Source organism: Tetrahymena thermophila, assembly GCF_000189635.1.
Source record: "Tetrahymena thermophila SB210 genomic scaffold scf_8254470, whole genome shotgun sequence".
Lineage (NCBI taxonomy): Eukaryota > Ciliophora > Oligohymenophorea > Hymenostomatida > Tetrahymenidae > Tetrahymena > Tetrahymena thermophila.
In genome coordinates this window covers 915649-933930 of record NW_002476246.1, presented here as the reverse complement: position 1 = coordinate 933930, position 18282 = coordinate 915649, and the positions used below count along the sequence as shown (strand labels likewise).

Here is an 18282-nt window from a genome sequence, read left to right as displayed (position 1 = left end):
AATCACTCAACCAATCAAGCAAAATTCAAATAAATATATAAATATTCAACTGTAAATCAAAAAATTTACCAATCATATAATCTATTTAGTGTAAGAAAGAACAGTTTGTAAATTCCTTTAATCAGTAAATGAAAATGTGATACAAACACATATAAGCGTACTCATCACTAATTTACACATGCATCTACTATCTTTTTCTGTTCTAAAAAAATATGTAAATTATTCTGTCTCATAAATTATTTCTTTATAAAAAAATAAAATAAAAAAACCTATTTTTTCAAAATTATTATGTTCGAACTAATTTGCTAAAAAAACGACATAAAATAACAAATAGAATTAGTAAGCTAATTTATTAATAATCTTAATTTAAGCATTTTTTTTCTTTTATAAATTTGATTAAATCTTTTTAGTTAGATATGTTTACAAATTTAAAAAACATCAAATCTGTTATTTAATCAGCTAACTAACTACTTTTAGCTCGCTAATAAAAGTATTTAATTTTAATTTAATAATCATTTTTTTAATGATTAAAGAATGGCTTTTTCCATCTCTTCATCGTAAATTTCATCATCGCCCATGCCTTCATGTTTATAAAATGGTTATTGTTGTTGTTTTGAAGGCTTATGTCCTCCTTATTTTTCTTAAGTATATTTATTGTTATGAGATGTTTGCTTATTTCCTTTCATGCTCTCCATAATTGCTCTCTGAATTTCTTCATCTTCATTCACCATACCAACATCATTATTTTTTGGTTTTTGTTCATTGCCATATTATTTATTTTGTTGGATTACTGGTTTTGACATATTTTGTCTTGAATTTGATGAGACTTACTTTTATTTATCTTGCTGCTACTAGTAGCTCATCATTATAGCTTTCTGTAATTCGTCATTGTCATCAATTCCATTACTCTCTAATTTGTTACTACTACTGGTAGATTGTTTTTTCAAACTTGGATTTTATTAAGAGCTTTAGGGATAAGAAGGCTTCTCATCATACTTTCCTCTACTAGGAACTCTTTAGTTTTAACTAGAACTGCTTTATGAGTTTGAAGAATAAGGAGCTGGTTTTGTATAAGGTTAATAGCTAGGAATTCCTGATAGTCCTTAAGAAGGAACATTTCTTAGAATTTCTTCATGATTTTTATAACCTGTTGGTGGGTTCTTACTTGAAGGCTAGTTGTAATCAACCTATCCTTTTGGAGGTAATTGCTTTTAATTAGCTTGAGAAGGCTGATAGCTAGATGCTTAAGAGCTATAAGATGGTTTTTCGATTGTTGGCTATTTGGGTTTAGTTTAAGGGTTAGATCCTGGTACTTAATATTAAGGACTGTTAATTGGCTTTTGATTATAGTCAGCTGTTATATTGGTTCGAGGCTAGGAGCTAATCTGTTGATTAATATTTGTATATTTTTACTGGTATTTATCTTAATTTGTGTAGTCTGTATTTTTATACTCGAAATTTGGATTCTTAATTGTTTTTAAGTTATCGTAATAACCCTGTGTTGGTAACTCATTCATTTCTCTTAAACGCTCATCATCTCTCTTCTATTTGGATGCATCTGAAATATTTGAACTAAATTTACTGTTATAGATATTGTTATTAAGTTTTTAATCATCTTTTTTTTACAAGTAAGGGTCTTTCTCAACTTTGTTATTTAAACCACCACCATAAATATCATCTTACCTCATTTAGTAAGCTGAAATTTATTATTATTGTTAATTTTAAGTTCCTTATGAATTTATTTTATTTAAAGAAGGTAAATCTTGCTTATTTGCAACCAATGGCTATCTTTATCCTTAGGAGCTTGGAGGTTTTATTCCATATTTGTCCACCAGCTATTTCTCTTGTTATTATGTAGAGCGAACAGGAATTTATTAAACATTTTGCTATGCATATGAGGTACTTTGCGGCTTATTTTAACTTGTGGCAGAAATAAGTTAAGGTTTAGGCTCATTTGGAATTTTATTTTTTTCTAAGTTATTCAAAGCTTAATTATTTGTTGGAATAGGATTACGTTATTGCTACTATGACTAAATATTAGTTTTTGAAGACTGTGATGGAGGCTAAGATAACTTTTATTATTACTATTATTGTTAAATTTAATTTTAAGAAGAAGCCTGGTATGGCATGCTGCTTGGTTTACTTAAACTCTCTTTCTAATATTAATTCTTTATTTAAGCTCTTTCATCCTCTTCTTCTTTTTTTTTCTTCAAACCTGCATATTGCTGCTCTTGATCAACTTTATTTTATTCTCTTTCATTTCTGATAATCTAATTAATACTATTTTTGGGCATTGCACTAGGAACACTCTAATTTATTGGCTTATTCTGTTAAGCATTCTGTGATGATTACTAGTTATTGTATGGTAATGATGCTTTTGGTTTTGTTTCTATTTTCTCAGGTTTTTTATCTTCTTCTACTATTCCGACGCATGTATCCATGTGATTTTCATAATCCCTCATTAAAATGTTTTTTTTGCATAAGCCACAAACCTTTGTACGGCAGCCGCAAGTATATTCGTGCTATTCAAATTCTTAAACTGGAAATAACACATTGCAGTAGCGACACTCGCGAGGTCTTAGTTAACACTAAGTTTCAATGTGTTTCTGCATTAAAGTCTGGTTTTCTACTGCTTTTCCACATTTTTCACATGTTACTTGCTTATGGAACTCCTCTTGATGTTCTTCCATTTCTCTTTTATCAACATACTATTCACAGTTTGGACATTTTCTGATATTTCTTAAGCAATATGCTTCATGCAATTAAACTTTGCTTTCAGGGAACAATTGCTTGCAATTTTCACAAGCTTTTTTAACTTCTTCTTCAAATGTAGCCATAATTATAAACTTTATTTCCTTTTTCTTTAATTTTATGTCTGCTTGCTTGTTTGCCTTTTTTGTGAGAACAGTTAAAATAGTTTTTTAAGCTAGTCTGAAATAAATAATATAATATTGTATAATTTTCTAATTGCTTATAATTTTTCTATATTATTTTGTAATTATTATTATTATCTTTTTTGCTTTAATAACTGTTCAAATTTTTTCTTAACATTTAAAAATTCAATAATTTCTTTAAATTTTTTAAAAATTCAACTAAATCTTTATCGATTCTTTGTCTGATAAATATTTTACAGTGTTTAAAACAGTAAAAATGGAATTATTTTACTAATCAAACCCAAATAGAGAAATAGTTAGAAGAAAAACCAAAAAAATATAAAAACAATTATTTATTATGCTTTTACTAAAATATTAATGAAATATTTATATATTTGAATCCAAAAAATATGAAAATAAGCTTTTAAAATCAATCATTTTCAAAAAAATAAATTTTTTTACTTAAAATATTTAAAGAATTAAAAGAAGTATTTAATTATAATCCAAAAATATGAATTTATTATTTTTTAATAAAAATAAACTCTGTTAAATAAAATATCTCATTAAAGAAGAAGTTATGTTATTATTATAATAATTCACTTTTAATTTAAAACAAATATTTATCAAAATTTCTTTTTTATTCAATATAAAATAGATTTCAAAAAATAGTTTTGTTTTTGATTAAAAATCAATTAAATTTAAATTTTCCAACTTAAATTTCTAAAGTTTTTTTTCTTGAAAAATTTAATATTCTTGTAAATGTTATCAGTAAATTAAGACTGGTGGTAATAAATGAAGTTAATTAACACCAATGATTTTGATAATTACTAATTACAAATAATGGATTAATATGCTTCACAAGAAAAACATACTTTAAATTAGAAAAATTCTACTTATAAATAAAAATTTGTTGTTTTTCTCAATTTTTTAGCAGATATTTTTCATCTCTTCTTTTAGTTTTTATCATATTAACTTTTTCTTCTCTGTTTAAATAGTATTTATTTAATTATTAATTAGTGAAGAAAGTACAAATTAAATTACTTTATTTTTGGAGTCTTTAGAATTAGATCTAGAAGAAGAAGAGGAAGACGATGACGAAGATGAAGATGAAGAGCTGGAACTTGAAGAATACTTTCCTTTTCTGTCTCCCTTTTTTAAATTTTTAGAACTTTTTCTGGAGGATTTTGATCTGCTTCTACTATCCTTTTTATTGTCTTTTGTTGATTATTTTCTACCTCTGCTTCTACTTCTTGAGCTAGAAGATGAACTAGACTCATTACGTTTGCTATTTCCTCTAAGTCTGGCGAAACCTGCAGCTGACTAAGAATAAATGTTTGATTTTTCTTACTTATAAGAGCTAATAGAGGGAACGTTCATCTTTTGATATTTTTATCCAATCTATATAGGTGCTGTACTTGAAGATTACTGCTATTAAGTAGTTTTTGGCTAGGTCTTTCTTTCATCCTCTTGGTTCTATAAATATAATTAATAATATTTTAATGTAAAAGTAAATGAATAATTTAACTAGCTAGTTAGCTAATTAATTAAAATAAAATTGATGGGTTGAAAATATCTTTTATTTTATTAATGTGTAAACCACTAAAAAATTTTTACTTGCTACTTTCGAAATTTGTAATCTTAAGTTATGTTTTGATTTATTAAGTAAATTTTTAATTTAGCCTTTCTTGAAAAACAGTACTTACATATCAATATCAATTTTTTTAAAAGTAAAGTTTACACATTCAATTTATTAAACAATCTAATTTAAAATTTCTTTTCTATTTATTGGCAGTAAATTTTTGAATATTGCTATTTTTTAAATTACAGATTCGTATCTACATAGGATACATGAAAATTACTTACAAATTTATAATTTTTACTTGTGATTAGAGCTTTTTGGAAGAGCTGGAAGATGCTTGTTGCAGTGGCGTTGTGTGCACTCTTTAGGCTGGTATGGGTTTTGTGAGGAATGATATTTCAAATTCAGAAATGACTTAGTAGGTATTATTTTAAATATTTTTGATTTCTTCTGCTGTTAATGGAATACCGTTTATTTCTGATTCCTTGTATTCTTCACCTTTCTCCTCCTCTATGATCTAAAATATATCATTAGACACTTCAGGCTCTTGAGGTTTTGAAATATTTTTTATTTCTAAGAAGATTTCATCAAATTCTGTTATTGGCTATCCATCGATGTCGTTTTCATCAATAAATTTATTTTTGTCTTGAATGTAAATTAGCAAAGAGAGACCAATATTTGTCCACTCTTCAACTAACTCCTTTTTCATATAATCATGGTCAACTGTATTGATGACGTTCTTGTTGAAGCGTTGCATCTGCTAAATTGCTTCTTCCTTGCTAAATTTTTGAATATCCTCACTATTCCCTTTTAGCTGTCTTTAAAGTCTGTAGTACTCAATAACTATTAAGCGGTTGAATATTTATCTGATACTACCCCTTGAGCTTACACCTTGATTGTGAGACTCTCTTTCTAACTTAATTAAAATAATCGATTAAACTAAAATCAAATTTCCTAGTTTAGCTTAATGACTCAAAGTAATAAATAATCAAAGATTATTTATAATTGGAATATTTTTATAGAAAATTTTTCATGAATATGTAAATAATTACCTTATCATAAGGTATCTATTAAATTTACTCCCAATAAACTTACAATCTAAAGGTTATATGATTTGTAACTGAGTTCATTTTGTGCAAAATAAAATCTAAAGGCTCAGAATTAAAGATAATCTCCAACCCATTCATATAATTCGAATCGAAATTAGCCCAGTCATTCCACACCTGCAAAACACGAAGTACTTTCTCTTTAAAGTTTTGTGCCCCAATTGCATCTCTCTCTAAATTATATCTGTAAGTGTAATTTAGAACCTCCAAAATATCTGGCAGAGCCCATTCAAGATACAAACGAAATTACCAGACAATCTAAAAACTGTTATGCAAGACATCAGAAATCAAATAAACCAAAGCAATCTATATGTAATTCAGTAAGTAAGTAAGTGAGAAAATTAATAAATTTGAAATTGATTAATTAAAAGGTCGATTATTGATTGTTTTTAAATATTGCTTAGGAGAATCAACCAATAAATACACTTTAATGTTTTACACTGAAAAAGTTGTAAAGAATAAATACTGAATTAATTAATTAATATAAGTTTTTTTTCTATCAAATAATGATATAATTATCTACAAAAATATTGGATTATTATTGCTAATTAATTTTTGATAGGTTAACAACACAATTTCTAATTAATTGCATTCTATTATTTCGTATTAACAATCTTGCCTTAAATTTGCTTAATTATTTATTGTTCGTCCAATAAAATTACAACTGTAACCTTTAAATAACTAATTTACCATTTAATTCATGTTATTTTTCATGCATAGACAAGCTTAGTAGATAGTATTTACTACATCTGCAGCAGAATTATGTAGATCCATAACTAAAATCATAGCATCTGCAATTGACGTCTTTAAACAGCTCAGCTATCTCAAAGTTTGTTCTAGTTCATCTCTTTCCTTAAAAGGAATAGGAGATAGACCTTACGGGGTTCTTTTAGATATCCTTTTTTCTCTTTCTTTCTACATCCTATTTAAATTATTTTATTATTAATAAATAAGGCAACTTATTAAAAGAGATTTAGTAATTTTCTTTCATTTATTTTATGTTATTCTTTGCTTGCTTATCTTTACTTGAATAAATATAAATTTTTGTCATTCATCTTATCATATCTCTTAAAATTTATATCTTTACAATAAAAATCAAGCAGTGACTTATGTGAATAAAAATAATAATAATTTAAATAATTTTTATCTTTTTTAAATATTTTATAAAAATAATAAACTCTATTTTAGTTTGGTATTGTGATGATAAATATTAGTTAGTAATTTAAACTATTTTTATTTATTTATTTATTTATTTATTTATTAATTTTAGCAATCACCTATAATATTTTTGTAAATTTTTAATTTATCTTATAATTTTTAAACAATTCTAATTCAAATTTTAATAACCTAATTCAGTTGTACTGATTTAACAATTATTTTATAATTTTTGATTTTGAAACTTATTAAATAAATAATTTAAACTATTTTAATATTATTTAGTTAATAAATTAGTAATTTTTATTTATTTTTTGGTTATTTTCTACCATAATAATCCATACAAGCTAATTTAATTGATGAATAATTTCAGTTATTTTTTAGATTATTTAGATTCTTAATTAATTTATCAAGCTGCTAAAAAAATAATTTTTTATGAAATTTACCTCAATAAGTTTTTTAACTTCTTAATAAAAATATTATATAACACTTTTTGGATAAATTTTGATGTTTAAATAATTATATAAAACAATAAATAATATATCTTAATGAAATAAATACTCTTCTGTATAGGGTGGATAGAAAATAGGTCCATTTGTAGATAGTTTAAATGGGTCCATACTCCAGGATTTTTCATCATCGCCCTATGATTGTGAATAAAGTCTCCATTTATAATACTGGTGCTCGTAGCAATTGTTCTTTTTAAATTTAAATAAAATTATGGCAAACATGTATTAAAAAAAAATATTTTATATTTACAATGAAAACAAATGCAAATTCTTTATTCTTTTTCTCAGATTCTTTAAGCTTTTCTTCAAACCAAAATCCCTCCTAAATAATAAATAAAATCATTAAATATAATTTCTAAGCATTATAAAAAAGTTTTATTTACTTGAATAACATATTTAGCTGTTTTGTCTACTAATTTACGTATAAATTCATTTTTTGGAGGCTCAATGTGAATGATCTTTTCTTCTCCTTACTCGGGATATTGGAATACTGAAATTTTGCTAAGTTGTTCATTGAATCTTGTATTTGAGTCAGCTTCAAAATTGGAAGTTCTTTAATATCATTTGAATATTAATTAATCATTTGAATTAAATTTTAAATTCAAATTAAAACTGTTGATATTGATGAGCTAGCATCTAATTTTATAAATTTTAATTTTAATATTAAATGTATGTCAAAAAATACATTTTATTTAAACTCAAATAATATTTACCTTGTAAAGATCTCCAAGCTCGCTTTCTGGTTCGTAGCCGTATCTAAAAGTATAATAAAAAATTTAAACATCAATCCTAAATTAAATAAAATGCTTTTTATACCTCACTGTAAATTTTAATTGAGGATTTGCCTAAAGTACTCCTTCCATTGCAGCTTTAGCTGAAGATAAATCTTCGTATGAAATATATGCAAGAATTTCAGCTTCCTATTTTTATTAACATTTAAAAATTAATTTAAAAATAAAGAAACTTTGTAAATACTTTATTAAAAATTAAAAAAATTTTGAAATTTGAGTAAAATATATTTTCACTTCTTGATTTTTAGGAAATATTTATTAGAAAATAAAAAGTAATTTTTAATTTTTTAAATTAACATTTTAATTAAAATTAAAATTAAATATTATAGCAAATAAATCGGTAGCTAGTTTAAGTAAATAGAAAATACTATTTTTATTCAAGTAAATCTCTTTCCAAAAATAATAAATTAATTATGAGTGTTTGTTTATTATTTTTTGAATTTTAAAAGAAAAATAAATTATTTTTTTATTTATTTAAAATTGATAAGAATAATTTTAATTTTAAAAATAAAAAATTCAATTTGAGTTAATATTTCTTTCGTTTTCAATTAAAATAATTTTGATTTTTAGGATTTTGAATAGAATTTTACATATTTACATTCAACTCAAAATAAAAATTTTAAATTATAAATAATTTTATGAAATACTTACAAGTTATTCAGGGAAGTAGATTGCTCTTCTTTTAATAAATTTTATCTTGCCATACTTTTAAAATATTTGAAGGAGATAAGTCTCATCCTCTTCAAGCTCTAGGTTTTCTAATGGTTTTAGATAAAATTACTTAAGCAAATAGATTAATTTTAAATATGAGTGGGTATTTATTTACATAAGCAGAGAGTTGGGATACTCTTGTCTGTAAACACATGAGACTAATATCTTTTGACATTGTCAATTGAATCGTATGCAGACTCTTTAAATAAATCTCTTTTTTCCATTTCTTTGACAATAGGCATTTCTAGACATAATTATTTAATAAATTAATATTGATAGTAAATTAGCAAAAATTTACTCTATTCAGGCTTAGTAGAAGATTTAGACCTCGATTGCAACTACATTGGGTTTTACTATTTTTAAAGGGTTTAAACAAAATTTGTTGAATGTTATTTTCTTAATTTTGGTAGAAATGGCAATGTAAAATAATTGTTTACGTTCTTGTTTTTCAGATGAGAAAAGAACTCGTCTACTTAGTTTTTAGTCTTTTCATCTACATTTTTAAAATATTTAACAATATTGAATGACTAACAATAAAAACAAACAAATTGAATGAATGAATAAATTGATCAATAATTACTTTTCTTCATACTCATGCTCATATTTTCGTACTTAAGATAAGGATTGAGTTCTTCTTCATTGACCATATTAAGTTCTTCATTTTCGGCTTACTTTTATAGCTGCTTTAAAATTTTAATGTTGCGTTGAAGTTTTAATTGATTGATTCACAAACAAATTGCTGAGGATAAATATTATTTGTTAATTGATAAATTGTTAAATTAAGATTGGCAAATAAATAAATAAGCATTAGCTTTTTAATGTTCTCTAATGCTTGATCACCATCTTTAATTAATCAATTGCTTTTAATAAAATTTTAATATTTTTTTTAAACTTTCTACAGTGCTTGGTGTATAAAAAGACCCTTTTTCAACATTCTCTGTGACTTTGTTCTAATATTATTAAATAAAAATGATTTTGTTTGAACAAAATAATAAACATTTTTCTTTTTTTCTTTTTTTAAATTGCCAATTTAATTCTTACATCTGATCCTTGAACTCCTCCCCTAATAAATAGAGGTGGCTGCTAAGTTTTAGGCTTAAAATCTGTTTCGTCGCAACCAAATTCTCTCTCATAGCTTTCTAAAATTTTTTTCGTTTCCATATCAAACTATTTTTATAAATGAAATATTTAGTGATCTATTCAACTAGTAAAATGCTATATTTTTGAGAATTTCCAAATTTCTACTTTAGCTTAAGCTGGTTTTCCACCAGGAACAACGCAAGTTTGCTTCATCTATTACGCTTTTTTTGTAATTTTATTTTACTGTAAATTTTAATACTGATTGATGACTTTGTACTAAAAAAATCTTAAAATTTTGCGAATTTAATCAAATCAATAAGTATTAAATATCAATCAAAACAAACATTTATTTTGATAGAAATAATTAATTAATAAATAATTCAACTTCAAATAAAATAAAAATATAAAATAAACTAATCTAAATAATATTTCTATTATATTTTTATCAAAATTATATTTTCTTTTTCTTTCTACATTTTGATACAATTCGTCATAAATAAAATACTTATATGAAAATTGCATTTATTTTAAATAATTACTAAACGAGTCTTTCTCTCAAGATCATATTGTATTCAATATGCTAAATATTTTAATTAGAATATATCCATATATTCAATTTTATGTAATATATTGTATTTATTTTTAAAGAATAATTACATTAATAATAGATAAAAAGAATATTTGATAAAATATAATAAAATAGTTTTTAGTTAATTCAATATTTGCTTTTTAATAAATATCACTCTTTATTTTTAAAATTTAAAATTGATTTTATTTTCGCTTTTAAAAAAATAATAAACAATATAAATACATTTAATTAATTATTTTAAAAATAGTTTTATATTCTAGCAAGTTAACAAATAAACAAGTCACCTTTATTTAATTTCTCTTACAAAATTAAATTACTTAAGAGTCATAACAGTTAATTAAGCATGCATGTATTTATGTTTTTAAAAATTCAAAAAATATTGTTTTAGTTTGTTGCTGTAGATATCATATTCAAAAACAAGATTTAAATTTCTACCAACAATTTTTTTTAGGCTATCGATTTCTACTATTATTGAGTAAGAATTTTTCATCAATATTTAAATCATTTGAGCTCCCTGATATTTTTTATTACTCCTGTAAGATATTCTATTACTTTAAAATACAATCCTTTTTTTAGTGATAAATATTAATTGCTAAACCTCTAATAGCACTTACTATACTTGTTCCTTCTTTAGCTGATGTTTCAAAGAAATTCATATTAAAGTTTTTTGCTTTCTCCTAACCTTTTTCATAGCTAATACCTTCAGAAGGATTTTTCCTTGTATCTACCTTATTTCCAATTAGCAAGCACTTACACTTTTCGAACTCACTCTTATGTTATTAGATCTATTATACCCATATATCAATATTCTTAAATGATTCGTGATCATAAATATCATAAACAAATATATATCCATCAGCTGACCTAATTTGTTGTCTTGTTATATCAATTACATTTAGCATTCCAGGTGCATCTATCATTTAAACATTAACATTTTCTTAATCAATGGTTTCATTTTTTATGCTATATTCACACTATGGGGTAACATTATACTTATTTTTAAAGGAACCATTGATATAATATCCAATTATTGAAGTTTTTCCTACTGCTTAGTTGCCGCATATCATAATTGATATTTTCATATTTTTCTTTTAATTAGATTCATTTTAATTCATTTAAATATGACTCATAGCTTATTAAAAAAAATGATAAATCTTTTAGATTACTAATTAAATAAGATTTTTAAATTATAGGCAAAAAAAATTGAAGTATTTATTTAATTATTAGTTTTTAACATCAATTTATTTATTTATAGTCTGCAAAGTTATTATTGAAGCACTTTAAAAAATTTTGTGGTTGATTAACATTTAATTTACTAAATGATTGATTTTGATTAGTTGAATGATAAAACAAAATAAACAAATGAGATATTTAAATTTTATATTCGAAATTAAAGTATTTTACATGTATGTATGTAAAGAGATAGATAGAAAAATAGATAAAATGTTATTTATAATAAAATTTTGTTATTTATATGACTCATATTTAATTTAATTCTTTAATTTATATAAATCTTATGTTTCATTTATTCATTCCTTCATTAAATAATCTAATTGCTTTTATTTCAAAACTGTTTGTTTGTATAGTATTGATTGAATTTATTTATATTTTTAGTTATTTCAATTTTTTAAAAATCCTTTCTACAATATATTAAACAAACAAATTAAAAATGATAAAATATCTATATCTATTTGTTTGCTTACTTATTATTATTTATTTATTTTTACTTGCTTACTTGCTTGCTTGCTTGATTTTTTGTTGATTTGGTTATGTACTAAATAAAACTATAGTTCAAACTTGGTTGATTTCTTTCATTTACTCATCTGTTAAAATTTAATTGTTATTATTTTGTTTAACCATACTATGATTATGGTCAGCATTTGAAAGTGTGTCAGTTCTATTAAATGTTTCTCTTATTGACCTCTCAGTGTTATCTAAAAAAGCACTCTCTTTGTGTATAATCATCTATTTAAGCTCGTCATTCATATCTACAGAGAGTTATCCGTTAATTTAATTTTTCATAGCATTATTCTATTATTAAATTATAAGTCAATTTTATTCAAAGATTAATGTTAAAAATTCAATTTACTGAAACTTTGTTCTTATTTATTATTATGACTTCCTCTAATTCTGATTCTTAATTCTCATTTATAAATCTATTTAAAATGTGTTTAATTGAATCTTTACACATTTCTTAATAACAATTTTACTTTAAAGCTGCTTTGATAAAAGCCTCAGCACTCAAATTCTTAGGAATTTATTACAAACTTGTGTTTTGGTCAGTAAACACAATTTTTTTCATACTCAACTCATTAGCAATTTTAAATCTTACATTTATTCAAATTATTTATTTAACTTTAATAATTTTTATTAAATTTAACTTACGAGTTATAATAAGCTTGTATGCAGTAATATAATTCATTCTTTCCACCCTTTAAAAAAAAAAATTAAATTAAAAATTAAAAATCTTTTATTAAAAATTCTTAAAAATTAAATAAGATTAACTCATTAAATTAAATTTTAAGATAAGCAACAATTCATTTTCTAAAATTAATTGGCATTAAAATAAATCATTTTTGTAATTATTAATCCTTTTTAGTTATTTTATTAAAATTTGATTATGAATTATTCTTAAAACGTTAATTTTAAATGAAATTAATTAATTGATTCTAATATTATTTATAAAAGCAATTTTAAAAAATTAAAATTGATTTTCGAGTTAAGTTGCTTATTTCTTTCTAATTTAAATTAAAATTTGTGCATATCTCCTTTTTAATTTTAGTAACCAAACAATTTTTGTAAAATTAAATGCTTTCATTTTATTTTGACACTTTAGCATTTCTTTTAAAATTTAATTTCCAATAAAAGGTAAGTCAATGATGATAAATACTTTTAATTTGAAATGAATTTCTATATTTTTATTTTAATAAGCTGATTATATTCATATTTATTTGGAATAAATAGCAATAAACTTCTAGGTTACTTTTAATTAGCAAATTATATGATTTTCACTTTATTTAAAATATATAGTAATAAATTTTAGTTCAAATTCATTTAGCTTTTATCTTTGAATTGAAATTCTTTTATTTAATAAAATTTGTAATTTTTTACATCTTATCCTCCTTACCAAGATGGAAGACAGCAATGAATAAAATAAGTTAAGTTTGGTAATCCTGTTGATGTGTAGCTGGCTTCTCCTGGATTCACTTTTTTATAAGAATAGCATGAAGACTAAAATAAGATGACTTAAATTAATTTAAGAGTTGGTTGGTATGAATTCATTTATTTATTTGTTTTTTTGATTGATTGCTTTTATAACCCTAATTACTCTCATTCATTATTTATATAAATGATAGAGTAAAATTTAATCAAGTTTTTTAATGTAATCTTTCTTAGATAATTAAATATTGCAAAAGTAACATTTAATACATGGATCTTTTTAGCTAATTTAGTTAATCAGTTCCTTTCTTTGTTTAAAATAATATGGATTTAGAAAAATTCAGAGACTTAAAAACTATTTACTTAGTGTTTACCATTAAAGAGTGATTATCGACAAAGTATGGGTTTTCATTGGCATTTACTATTATAATAAGTAGAAATTGGTAAGTTTATCATTATTATAAGTGATCATATAAATTTATATCATAATAGGGCATAGAGGTGAAAAAGCTTCAATTCAATTAATATTCCACTATTCTGTAAAGTATTAAATGCGTTTTTCAGCTTTTTTTTAAAGAAAATTTGCCATTTTTTGTAAAATATTTACTTAATCCATCAGCTTAATATTTAATTGCATTTCCATCATAGAGCTTAAATATTACTTATTAATATTTTTTCTCTGTGATCAAGGTAAATACTTCTTTTTCAGGAGGATTTTCTATCTTCTCTATTTATTATATCTAAGGTTTTGTTTAGCATACTAATTGTTTTAGATTTAAAATAATGTTAACTGGTTTTATCTAAGTTTTTAAGTCAAGTGCATGCATGACTAAAATTCTCTAAAATTCTTAAATGATTAAAAAATAATCATCCAAGGGATAAAAAATATCTAAACTAATTTAGTGTCATGACATGGTTTCTTAATTTTACAATTTCCCATTATCGAACTTGCTTATTTGAACCTGAAACTTAATATCCCTTCCTTTGAATATCTTTTCCTTTTGATTTTTAGTGAGAACTATATTTACTATGTACGCTAATTCCTCCTATCTTGCTTGGTTGGACAAGCTTATTATTTATTTTTTAATTGTTTATTGTTGATATTATTTTCAAAATCTTAGATGTAGATATAATGTGTGCGAACAAACAAAATAATAATTAATTTTTTTCTTAACCCCACAAACAATTTTTTTAATATATTTATTTATTAATTAATTAATTAATTCATCAATTATTTTGTTTGAGTACAAAATTTTTGATTACTATAAAATAATCATCATTGATTAATTGATTTATTAATTGCTTGACTGCTTGAATAATACGATTTTTTTGTTTATTAATGTATTTATTTATTTGTAGATTGGTTTAATTGTTTGTTTTTTTTTTGTTTTAGTTATTATATAGTAAATTTCCTTATCTAAATAATACCATAATACAAATATTGCTTGCTGCTCTTAACTTAACTTTTGCAATCAAACTAATTTTAATATTTTTAGAATAAAGAAAGTTTCTTATACTATTAAATATCCTCAGTCAAGATTTTTATTTCCTCAACAACTGTAACTTTTAATCAAATAAATCCGGAAATTTTCAAACTTAATGTACGAATTTTGAATAGTATTTAATTAAAATATACGTGCGCCTCACCAATTGGTTGATCAAATCTTTCATTGATTGAGTAAAACACTCTTTCTGTATTTCCCTCAAGAAATAAAATATTAAATAAAATTACTAAATTTTCAGTTTTTCTAAAATTAATTTTATTAATAACGTTGCAGAAAAAAGCAAAATTTATTTAGAGGTAGATATCTAAATTTAAATAAATACTAAAAATTTAACTAAAATCAAAATCTTCTTTGGTAAAAAAATTAAGGAAAACAATAATTATTTAGCTTTTTATTCATAGAATTCTTTTATAATAAATTTTATTTAATTATTTGTAAAAGATTATATTTAGCTACTTAATCATGCATTTTAAGATAAAGTAAACGAATGGTCTGTCTAATTATTTGTTACTCATATATATTGATCACTTGATAAACAAAAGCAATTCTATTATTGATTTGCAGATTATATTTTTTTTAAATCAGAAATTTAATATTTAGTTCAAACACTCAATGAATTGATTTAATTATAATATTAATCTATGTCATATATTTAATTTTATAATTTACTATTAGAATTTGTAAATTAGGAGATTTTAACCTGGTTATGCATCACATTAAAGCTACATTGCCTAATTTATTAATTCATAAAGATTTGATTTTTCTTACATTAAATAATACAATTTCAATTAAAAATACTTTTTTTTTTTTAATTTATTAAATCTAATTTAATTTACTTAGATTTAGCTAACATTTACAATCAATAAACAGATAAAATACTAATTTTAGAATTTTTAAATATTATTTTAGATTACTTTAAAATAGCATTTTAATAAAAAATGCAGATTAATTCGAGAAAAATAAAATTATAATTTTTATTTAATTTTTAAGTAAAAAATTAATTTAGATTCCCAAAAAAATTAAAAATAATTTTAATCATTTTTATTAGAAGAAAGAATAAGTTTATTATTAGACACTCTTTATTTTTGATCGATTGAAAAGCGTAGTTTTTTTTAGTTATTGCTGATATTTTTTTAATTATCTTAAAAAAACACTAAAAAAACTTTTAGTTATTTATCAGAGTTGTTAGCAAACAAATTTTTATTTTAGCAAGAAAATCATTTTTGATTGAAATAAAAATGAGCGAGGATGAATCTGATGGATTAAATTTCGATGAAGATGAAAACTCCCCCAAATTTAAGCCATAAGCTTCTATTGAACAAGATGATAAACCTGAATTTTTGTCATAACCTTCAGATAGTGAAAGCAATTAAAACATAAAATCAAATAATTAAAAAGTGAATAAATAGCAAAAAAGTGCATCAAAAGCAAATAAATTCTCTGATGATGATGATGCAGAACTTTCTGATATATTCGATAGTGACGATGATGATGATAGCAATAAGAAACCATAAAAATAGAAGCAAATTCATAAAGATAAATAAAATGATGTTAAAAAAATCTAAGAACGTAAGACAATGTAGTAAGTAAGAGAAAGGCATGACAATAGTGGAGAAAAAAAAAGATCAACTATGTAGTAAAGAAATTAGAATTCAGCAACAAAAAAATAATAAAAAACTAGCAGCAATAATAGCAATTATCAAAGTAATAAAAAAAGTGAAGGCCCTTCTTCTGCACCTTAAAATGTTGTTATTGATAAAGTAACTAATTAGAGAGTAACAGAGCAATAAAAAACTATTCAATCAGGATATGAAAAGAAGGAAGCGCTAACTGTTCTCACTCGTTCAGTTCTTGAAACTGCGGAATTACGTAACTTTCATAACTGGATTAAGAGTGTGATTATTAAGAAGTATTCTGATGATATGAAGCAAATTATTAAAAAAAAAGAAGATCTCCGTACAGAAACAGGTTAGCTTTTCGTCATGGAAATTGCATGTGGTTAGGGTGGTGATTTGAAGAAATGGCTTCATGCTGATATAGGCTTGTATGTGGGTGTTGATATTTCTTTTAATTCTTTAAAAGAAGCTTCTCGTAGAACTAAAGATATTATGGAAAAGTTACCTCCACACTGGAATTACAAAAAATTTAAGTATGGATTTTACTAAAAAGATGGTTCAGCATCTACTGATGAGTTTTGGAAACACATTCACGATAAAGATAAAGATTAAGATAAATCCAAGAGGTTTTTCTTTGATATAGTAAGTTGCCAGATGGCTATGCATTACATGTTTGGCAGTGAACAGCATGCTAGAAACTTCTTTTCTAATGCCACTTAGAGACTAAATGACTAAGGCTATCTGCTTGTTACTTGCTCTGATTCAAATGCAATTGTAAAAAAAATGCGTTCTAGAGGTAAGCTTGACTCTACTAACAACAAATATACCTTTGGAAACAAATACTTCTCTATGGCATTTGAGAATTTGAATTTTCCTGTCGGAAAACCTTACGGTTTAAAATATGAATTTTATCTACAAGATGCAGTTGGTGAAAAAGATGAAGCAACTGGATAAATTAAATACACTCCTGAATACCTTGTTGAATTGAATAATCTTAACAAATTAGCTATGGAATATTCATTAGTTGTTAAAGAAAACCTTAACTTCATAGAATTCTATAAAAATTACAGAAATAAATACGGATACCTTTTTAAATCTATGGGTTTGGATAAGTTTACTAATGATCATCCTTCAATCGATCCAGAGCTTTGGGAAATCTCTCACTGCTATAGAGTAATCGTTTTCTAAAAGGTAGATCTTGCTAACAGAGATAATAAGAAATACTAATTTATACGTAATCCTAACATCAAATAGCTAGCATAAGATCCTATACCAATAAATTATGTACCCTCAGCACCTGAAAAACGTCCTTTCAAACACTGAGGAGCAAATAAATAAATATTTAGAGGATAATTTTTCTTTATAGTCAAATAAATCACAATTAAAAAGTTTATATTTTGTAAATTAAATAAAAATAATTTGTTAATTTTTTTAAAGAAGATTAAAAATCGTTTTATTTAATCTCTTTAAGTTAATAAATTGTATTTATTTACAGATATTTATTTTATTTATTCTTATAATTATTATTTACATAATACTTATCAAGACTTTAAAATAAATTATTAACAATATTATCTTAAAATTTTAATCAAAATATATCTCAATAATA

General features: G+C 23.3%; 5 protein-coding genes across 5 annotated transcripts; 1 reads left to right on the top strand and 4 right to left on the bottom strand. All coding sequences in view use genetic code 6, as the record gives it.

The window, feature by feature from the left end:
* Positions 1-512: 512 nt before the first annotated feature.
* On the bottom strand, positions 513-2837 carry TTHERM_000431188 (ubiquitin interaction motif protein; the record flags this gene model as incomplete). The annotated part of the gene is made up of 1 exon (XM_012799445.1): positions 513-2837. The coding sequence occupies one exon, from the start codon at positions 2835-2837 to the stop codon at positions 513-515; it is 2325 nt and encodes a 774-aa protein (XP_012654899.1).
* A 796-nt stretch (positions 2838-3633) lies between these two features.
* TTHERM_00431210 (ubiquitin interaction motif protein) lies at positions 3634-10170 on the bottom strand. Its single transcript, XM_001011346.2, has 19 exons — positions 9970-10170; positions 9766-9891; positions 9624-9674; positions 9305-9407; positions 9162-9217; positions 9023-9077; positions 8840-8968; positions 8665-8771; positions 8039-8142; positions 7936-7978; positions 7836-7858; positions 7606-7774; positions 7473-7544; positions 7275-7411; positions 6249-6480; positions 5505-5864; positions 4754-5368; positions 3915-4346; positions 3634-3856 (listed from the first exon to the last, which is right to left on the bottom strand). Exons 1-19 carry the CDS (start codon positions 10015-10017, stop codon positions 3815-3817), a joined length of 2904 nt encoding a protein of 967 aa, XP_001011346.2. The 5' UTR covers positions 10018-10170; the 3' UTR covers positions 3634-3814.
* Positions 10171-10803: 633 nt separating this feature from the next.
* TTHERM_00431230 (small guanosine triphosphatase family Ras family protein) lies at positions 10804-11523 on the bottom strand (the record flags this gene model as incomplete). Its single annotated transcript, XM_001011348.3, has 1 exon — positions 10804-11523. One exon carries the CDS (start codon positions 11521-11523, stop codon positions 10804-10806), a length of 720 nt encoding a protein of 239 aa, XP_001011348.2.
* Positions 11524-11766: 243 nt separating this feature from the next.
* Positions 11767-14826, bottom strand: TTHERM_00431240 (macro domain protein). The gene is made up of 9 exons (XM_001011349.3): positions 14483-14826; positions 14160-14312; positions 13916-13973; positions 13823-13860; positions 13505-13599; positions 12779-12825; positions 12604-12720; positions 12483-12549; positions 11767-12424 (listed from the first exon to the last, which is right to left on the bottom strand). Exons 1-9 carry the CDS (start codon positions 14778-14780, stop codon positions 12185-12187), a joined length of 1113 nt encoding a protein of 370 aa, XP_001011349.3. The 5' UTR covers positions 14781-14826; the 3' UTR covers positions 11767-12184.
* Positions 14827-16193: 1367 nt separating this feature from the next.
* Positions 16194-17996, top strand: TTHERM_00431250 (mRNA capping enzyme, large subunit family protein; the record flags this gene model as incomplete). Its single annotated transcript, XM_001011350.4, has 1 exon — positions 16194-17996. The coding sequence occupies exon 1, from the start codon at positions 16296-16298 to the stop codon at positions 17994-17996; it is 1701 nt and encodes a 566-aa protein (XP_001011350.3). The 5' UTR covers positions 16194-16295.
* Between the last annotated feature and the right edge of the window lie 286 nt (positions 17997-18282).